The 8,880-nt window shown below is 46.1% G+C and overlaps 1 protein-coding gene across 1 annotated transcript in view; it reads left to right on the top strand.

Moving 5' to 3' along the window:
* LOC126175595 (dorsal-ventral patterning protein Sog-like) overlaps nt 1-8,505 on the top strand; it is a 544,108-nt gene extending 535,603 nt beyond the window's left edge. The window contains 2 exon segments of the mRNA XM_049922459.1: nt 6,690-6,848; nt 6,851-8,505. Of these exon segments, the coding sequence (XP_049778416.1) occupies nt 6,690-6,848; nt 6,851-6,955 (264 nt within the window). The 3' untranslated portion in view covers nt 6,956-8,505.
* Nucleotides 8,506-8,880: the final 375 nt, after the last annotated feature.

The following is an 8,880-nucleotide window of genomic DNA, read 5'->3' on the forward strand; positions in this document are numbered from 1 at the left end:
AGTCTGTTTATCCATCTATTTATCTATCTATCTATCTGTCTACGTATCGCTTGCGCCTTTGTCCCGCATTTGCGCGGGGTTGGCGTGGTTAAATCGGATGTGGCATGTTAATTTCAAGGGGCGGTCGGACGCCCCTCCTGCCGCCACCCCGTACCCCCCGGGACAGAATCAGAGTACCCTATCTGTCTGCGTCTAGTGTACATCATGAAAAAGTGCGGATGTGTTTCTGAGGCGGGACGTGGGGACCAGCCTGGTATTCACCTAGAGGGATGTGGAAAACCGCCTGAAAACCACATCCAGGCTGGCCGGCACACCGGCCCTCGCCGTTAATCCGGCGCGCGGATTCGATCCGGGGCCGGCGCGCCTACCCGAGTCCAGGAAGCAGCGCGTTACCGCTCTCGGCTAACCTGGCGGGTAAGAGATGGTCTGTTATCTTCGACAAAATTAAGTTACGTAATTACATTGCACAACACAATTAAATGATCAGTTGTTTGAATCTCCGTCATTGTCTCCCACTGCGACGAAGAATTTTGAAATTTCGCTCAAAGGTGCCCACAGCCCTCCTCCGTAACGGTGCAGAAGCGTGGCGCCTTGCGACGCAACCTCGGACTTCAGACAGCGAGGTTCCGGCACATCCGAAATACAGGCCAGAGCTCAAAGCCTCATGTGATATGTAAGGTGGCGTCAAATTTCAGCACATTTCTGCCCATCACTACCATGGATATATCACACTATGGAAAGATAATCACACACGTATCTTTACCCACATTTCACCCCTTCTTCTGACGCATCTGTGATGGAGGTCAGAAGCACGTCGCCCAGTGTTGAAATCACACTGTTTTCTTATGAGTGGCTGATGAAAACATTTGTCATACCGCCGCTCTGAATCGATACGGAAAAGCCTAAGGAGGTGGTGTCAGTGAAATTACCTCCTTCCTTTGGCGTCGATTCCTACACATTTCTTGGTCAAAACCGACAGTTCGCAGTGCAATGAGTAACAGGAGGACGTTTCTGACAACCTTTGACACTGTGGATAACCCCACTCCCAAGACGATTCAACCGTTCTCTAAGGAATTCGTGTGCCGGTATCGCACCCCTTTGGATAGCATTGTAACCGCGACGGGCTGGAACCACTAGCGACCGCTCAAAACCATTCGATGAAATCTGAATGTGATCCGAAGCATCAACATGTGCTTACGCTTTTTCAGCCCTCCTGTTTTGCACCCTTCTGTGGCGTGATCATGAAGACATGCGACACTGAACGTGCACGAATAAAATAGCGAACGGCCGAGATCACCCAGTACAACAACATCCTCGGTGCCTTCTGTTAACATTTGTTGAACACTTTAACAGTGTGCCTGTACAGACACAATCGGTGATGGAATCCAAGGTGCTGCAAGCAGACAACCTTCCGTCACCTCTCTGATGGCACAGCGGGGGCTAGGGCAGTAGCATAGCTTACCTGCAGGTTCTAGGATTCTCGTCACAGTTCGTCTCTGTACATCTTTAATGTGCTCTACAAAGGCGGGTGAGTAGCAACGAGGATGTTTCTGAAATGCGGGGTGGGGGTCACAGATTCAAGTTCACTACCTCTGAGCATTACTAGACTGATATCAGTTCAAGTCATTGCATCTTGAATGATATCAACTACATTATTTCCATTCATATCATGTCACTGAATATGTCTTATATATCTTCGTATGTCGCAGTTCTTCCTCTCTGCTATTCTTCCCACTGCCAAGCTGATCATTCGTGAATGCTCTATCAAATTTCTTTCTGTCTACTTCTTTTTCTGGCAATAGTCTACGATTTCAGGAAGTTCTTCATTTCATACATTATCTAAGCACCTTCTGTTGCACCATATTTCAAATGTTTCATGTTTCTTTCTCTCTGGCATCCCCACAGTCTACGTTTCATTCTCACACAATTTTACCATTCAGGCATACGGTTTATAAAATATCTTCCTTAGTTATGTGGCAAAATTGACACCTGTAAATATGTATATCAAAACACTGTTTTCTTCGTCTATTCCAGTATCCAACTGAGGTCTCTCTCTCTCTCTCTCTCTCTCTCTCTCTCTCTCTCTCTCTCTCTCTATCTAAAAGTCGGACCTTTCTATTGTGACCTCTCACGTTTTGACGTTAGGTACATTATTATTTTCCGTCTGCTATTTGCTAACACAAATCTCTGTTGTTGCCGTAGTGGCCAGGTAGAGCATTACTTATGAGAGGCACATACACAGCAGATATAGGGAGCTGATTACAGAAATTAAGGATCAGTAACATTATGATCGTGGCGATAACTTTATCTACCGCTGTACTTACAACGGTGGCAGTTAACATGAGTGTTTCTTCTCTAAATGTAGAGCGCTTATCGCGGAGGGGAAAACAGAAGCCAGCAGTTTGGAGTGCTGGCGCCACAATTGCGCAGCTTCTGATTTGCTGCGTAGGCCTACAAGGACGCCCCGCGGAATGGTAGCGTTCGTAGAGAACCTGTCACACCACCTGGCCTCACATTTGCCATGTATGCCACTGGCAACGTTTTCTGTGCCATTTGTAACATGAAACTCACAAATAAATCATTTAATATACGTAATGGTCTCCAATTTGAAAATGGCATTCACATTGCTACTTATGAGCTTGGCTAATTTTCGTTTTAATATAAATCCCGTCACGGACCAAAATGTTTATCAATCGGGTTATTAACTCTAGTCAACGATGACCACCTCCAGACCTAAAACTAAGCATATCGAGGTGCATTTGCGTACGAATACAGAATCAGATGATGATGATGATGATGTTTGGTTTGTGGGGCGCTCAACTGCGCGGTTATCAGCGCCCGTACAAATTCCCAACCGTTGCTCAGTCCAGTCTAGTCCAGTCTCGCCACTTTCATGAATGATGATGAAATTATGAGGACAACACAAACACCCAGTCATGTCGCGGCAGGTGAAAATCGAGCCCGGAACCCCGTGCTCGGGAAGCGAGAAGGCGACCGCGAGACCACTAGCTGCGAACCAGAATAAGAAATCACTATGTACAAATATAACATTTGCGCACCTGAGCAGGTGAAGTATACTACTCATGCCGTGTCGTTACATACACTGATTGGATTGAAGAGTTCCTAGATAACAGAACGCAGCATGTCATTCTCAATGGAGAGAAGTCTTCCGAAGTAAGAGTGATTTCAGGTGTGCTGCAGGGGAGTGTCGTAGGACCGTTGCTATTCACAATACACATAAATGACCTGGTGGATGACATCGGAAGTTCACTGAGGCTTTTTGCAGATGATGCTGTGGTGTATCGAGAAGTTGTAACAATGGAAAATTGTACTGAAATGCAGGAGGATCTGCAGCGAATTGACGCATGCTGCAGGGAATGGCAATTGAAATCGCAATGTAGACAAGTGTAATGTGCTGCGAATACACAGAAAGATAGATCCTTTATCATTTAGCTACAAAATAGCAGGTCAGCAACTGGAAGCAGTTAATACCATAAATTATCTGGGAGTACGCATTAGGAGTGATTTAAAATGGAATGATCATATAATGTTGATCGTCTGTAGGGCAGATGTCAGACTGAGATTCATTGGAAGAATCCTAAGGAAATGCAATGCGAAAACAAAGGAAGTAGGTTACAGTACGCTTGTTCGCCCACTGCTTGAATACTGCTTAGCAGTGTGGGATCCGTACCAGCCAGGGTTGATAGAAGAGAGAGAGAAGATCCAACGGAGAGCAGCGCGCTTCGTTACTTGATCATTTAGTAATCGCGAAAGCGTTACGGAGATGATAGATAAACTCCAGTGGAAGACTCTGCAGGAGAGACGCTCAGTAGCTCGGTACGGGCTTTTGTCAAAGTTTCGAGAACATACCTTCACCGAAGAGTCAAGCAGTATATTGCTCCCTCCTACGTATATCTCGCGAAGAGACCATGAGGATAAAATCAGAGAGATTAGAGCCCACACAGAGGCATACCGACAATCCTTCTTTCCACGAACAATACGAGTCTGGAATAGAAGGGAGAACCGATAAAGATACTCAAGGTACCCTCCGCCACACACCGTCAGGTGGCTTGCGGAGTATGGATGTAGATGTAGATGTAGAAGTAGAGGTGATAAAAGTCACGAAATAGTGATATGCACATATGCAGATGTATCGCTTACACAAGACGGAGCTGTCTTTCGTACTCAGGTGATTCATGTGGAAAGGTTTCCGACGTGATTATGACCGAACGTCGGGAATTAACAGACTTTGAACACGGAATTCTACTTGCATCTAGACGCGTAAGACATTCACTTTCGGAAATCGTTAAGGAATTCAACATTGTTAGATCTATAGCGTCAAGACTGTGCCAATAATATCAGATTTCAGGAATTACGCATGGCCGATGGCCTTCACTTAACGACAGAGAGCAGCGGCGTCAGCGTAGAATTGTCAGTGCTAAAAGACAAGCGGCTGCGCGTGAAATACACTCCTGGAAATTGAAATAAGAACACCGTGAATTCATTGTCCCAGGAAGGGGAAACTTTATTGACACATTCCTGGGGTCAGATACATCACATGATCACACTGACAGAACCACAGGCACATAGACACAGGCAACAGAGCATGCACAATGTCGGCACTAGTACAGTGTATATCCACCTTTCGCAGCAATGCAGGCTGCTATTCTCCCATGGAGACGATCGTAGAGATGCTGGATGTAGTCCTGTGGAACGGCTTGCCATGCCATTTCCACCTGGCGCCTCAGTTGGACCAGTGTTCGTGCTGGACGTGCAGACCGCGTGAGACGACGCTTCATCCAGTCCCAAACATGCTCAATGGGGGACAGATCCGGAGATCTTGCTGGCCAGGGTAGTTGACTTACACCTTCTAGAGCACGTTGGGTGGCACGGGATACATGCGGACGTGCATTGTCCTGTTGGAACAGCAAGTTCCCTTGCCGGTCTAGGAATCGTAGAACGATGGGTTCGATGACGGTTTGGATGTACCGTGCACTATTCAGTGTCCCCTCGACGATCACCAGTGGTGTACGGCCAGTGTAGGAGATCGCTCCCCACACCATGATGCCGGGTGATGGCCCTGTGTGCCTCGGTCGTATGCAGTCCTGATTGTGGCGCTCACCTGCACGGTGCCAAACACGCATACGACCATCATTGGCACCAAGGCAGAAGCGACTCTCATCGCTGAAGACGACACGTCTCCATTCGTCCCTCCATTCACGCCTGTCGCGACACCACTGGAGGCGGGCTGCACGATGTTGGGGCGTGAGCGGAAGACGGCCTAACGGTGTGCGGGACCGTAGCCCAGCTTCATGGAGACGGCTGCGAATGGTCCTCGCCGATACCCCAGGAGCAACAGTGTCCCTAATTTGCTGGGAAGTGGCGGTGCGGTCCCCTGCGGCACTGCGTAGGATCCTACGGTCTTGGCATGCATCCGTGCGTCGCTGCGGTCCGGTCCCAGGTCGACGGGCACGTGCACCTTCCGCCGACCACTGGCGACAACATCGATGTACTGTGGAGACCTCACGCCCCACGTGTTGAGCAATTCGGCGGTACGTCCACCCGGCCTCCCGCATGCCCACTATACGCCCTCGCTCAAAGTCCGTCAACTGCACATACGGTTCACGTCCACGCTGTCGCGGCATGCTACCAGTGTTAAAGACTGCGGTGGAGCTCCGTATGCCACGGCAAACTGGCTGACACTGACGGCGGCGGTGCACAAATGCTGCGCAGCTAGCGCCATTCGACGGCCAACACCGCGGTTCCTGGTGTGTCCGCTGTGCCGTCCGTGTGATCATTGCTTGTACAGCCCTCTCGCAGTGTCCGGAGCAAGTATGGTGGGTCTGACACACCGGTGTCAATGTGTTCTTTTTTCCATTTCCAGGAGTGTATTTGTAGACTCTTTACAGCCCTGTCTGCAGCCCGAAGGCGTTCCTTGTCTAAAGCAAGCATCGCTCGTACCATGTTAGAACCTATCTTCATTCCCATATTTCTAAGTACCTTGCACCTTACAATGTTGCCATCATTGAAAGTCGCAACAGCAACTTTACTTTTACTCATTATTATACTTCAACAAAACAGAGACTCAAGAAACAGAATTAATTACGAATATTTTCGAGATAACGACAGAGTAAATAAACATGAAACAATCGACAATCACACCAGCGATATATATTGAACCATCACAGGTTAGCCACAACACATACGTTATCTCACATCACTAAAATGTACCTGATGAACACGGACGTTAATAATAACACCATTTGACAGCAGTTTAACAGCGCCATAGTGGGTCACGCCCATGAAGAACACATTTCAAAAAAAAACTTAAAAATAATTGTAGTCGTCGGAATTAAATAAATTATATATCTATTAAAAGGTAATAGTCTGCAGATTCAGAAAACGCAAAAAAGTAAAAAATTGAACTTTTCATGATTTTTGAGCCTTTCCGGAGCCCCTTAACGGCCTGACATCCCAAGTCACCACTACAAAAATTAACACGTCCCAGGCCTGAGGGCTTGCCACACATGGATCCGCATGAAGGTAGACACGCGGTCCTCGAGCACTGAAATTTCCAAAAAAAAATGAGGGTATAAGACTGTACACCTGCAGGCATGTGTGAAAACGGAGTGTAGAGTTTGCAGACTCGCCAGTGCTGCGTAAGAACAAACTCCTCTCATCTGTTTCAGGCGGGTCACATCCAGTGCCAGCGCAAGGTGTGCAAGGCAGCGACTTGCGCGCGCCTCCAGGACGCGTCCGCCGCCCCCGGCGCCGCCCCCGAGGAGGAGGAGGCGGAGGAGCGAGAGTGCTGCCGGACGCAGTGTGCGCGGAGGCACCGCCGCCCACACGGCTGAGGCGGCGCCGCCCACACCGCAACTCAGAGGCTTCCCACAGTATTGCTCATCTCTACCTGAAAACACACACCTACATACATTATACGCATAACTACGACTAACCAAAGTTCATATAAGGCTGTTTTTTTTAAAAAAAAAAAAAAGGGAAATGTTATTTTTTAAAAAGCGAAGGCAAAGTATTTTTTATCTTCAATTAACACTTCGAAGACTTTTTAATATTTTCCTAGACAGCGAGCGAGTTTGTTTTATGTAGTCGTTACTCGCGAGTACAGCCGTCCGTAGCTGTGAGCTCGCAAGGACATTCTGCGAAGGGCGTGGTCCGAGTCCTGCGGCGTGGAAGGGCCAACCGAGGGCTGGCGAAGGGCCGGCCGCCGTTACCACAACCAAAGAAGACTGAGCGACCAAGGGCCGAGCGTTATTTATTTGTTGGCCCCACGGGGCGTCGTTGTGTGTGTCATGTCAGACCAGTGGGCGCCGTCCCCACACCACCCCGCACCTCTTTGGGCCCTCGCGGCGCTTCTAGAGTCAGCTAGAGTAGTCCACTATTATTATTATTATTATTATTATTATTATTATACTATAGTATAGTTTAGTTGTAAGCTGGTTGTGAGAGTACGAGTAAGTGCCATAAGACTGTTTACTTGGTAGTGTTACATACTGTGTAACAAATGGACTCTATTTGTTTTCTCCTCGACTGCACTCTCGCCCCACACTCCCTCCTGAACAAATGGCAAGTTTTCCCAAAAGATAATACAAAATTTGTGGATACAGAACATTTATTGTTTGTAGTATATTCTCTCTTCCAGTGTTTATATAAACTGCCGAACCCTGGAGAAATGACGAGTTGTCTCAGAATGAGGACTCCTATGGTCCCAGCGAATTGACCATGCTTGGAGTAAATACATTTCACCTTGTACCTTCCAATATTTTTTAGCTTGCCCGACAACAAGGAACTGATGAGATATATCAAAATAAAGATACAAATCATATCCCAGATTCGTCCAAATTTTATGGAAAATGTAAATAAAGTATTTCCATTTTATCGTACCTTTTCCCTCATCTTTTTTAAATTTATCGTATGAAGAGTAATCTTAAAATGAAGATACAAAGTGTCAACTATTATTTGTGGGTTTTTTTTCAAAATTATTAATGTAACATTTTTGTGCATTATTACCTCGCACCTTTCGATTCTATTCATTCTGCATGACCACAGAAAAACAACGAACTCTGTTAAAATGATAATTTACTGTGTCATAGAGATTTGTTCGTCTTTTGTGGAAACTGTGAATGGAAGATGCCGTTTTGATGTATATTTCCCATCTCGAAACTCTTTAGCTTGTTCAATTATACAGTAATTCGAGTTGTCTCAGAAAGATGTTACTGAAGTGTTGACGAGCATAAGGAGGATTAAGCGGAATGCCGTCATTGTATGTTAACTTCTGCTTTTTATTTTAAATTGTCTGTTCCCTCAAAGAAATGGGTATTGGCGCAAGTGTGAAGATGTAAAGTTGACTCACGTTCTCAAAACAAAATAATTACACGGATATTACGTATTACAGATGTTTTAAATTTGTCTGCCTGTAAATGAAATGTGTAAATATATTTTATGTGAGAGCTTAATGAAAATATATTGCTTACTTTTGAAAGAAGAGACAGTTTTCTTTACTTTATCATCTTGGTCCACACCCTGCACCCTCTTTCCCTTTATTCCTCGTCTCTTACTTCCCCAAGATGCGCTCGAACCGGAGGACAACTGGTATCTCACTGGTGGAGCAAACTTAGTAATTTCAGATGACATACTACGTTATTTACCCAACAGCACCTTGTGTGTATTTTTCTACATAAGGTGAAGCAGTTATGCAGAAATGATGGTGTTTGCATAGAATATACTTCTGTGGATAGCTACGCTAAAACGAAGTTCAAAATGAAGATACAAGAACATAAATTCCACACGTGCACGGAATTCTGTTATCGGCTCAGTTTCAGGTATATAACTGAAAGCAACTTTGGTCTGGTATCTTTTGAA

Source organism: Schistocerca cancellata, chromosome 3 (genome assembly GCF_023864275.1).
Source record: "Schistocerca cancellata isolate TAMUIC-IGC-003103 chromosome 3, iqSchCanc2.1, whole genome shotgun sequence".
In the NCBI taxonomy this organism is placed as follows: Eukaryota; Metazoa; Arthropoda; class Insecta; order Orthoptera; family Acrididae; genus Schistocerca; species Schistocerca cancellata.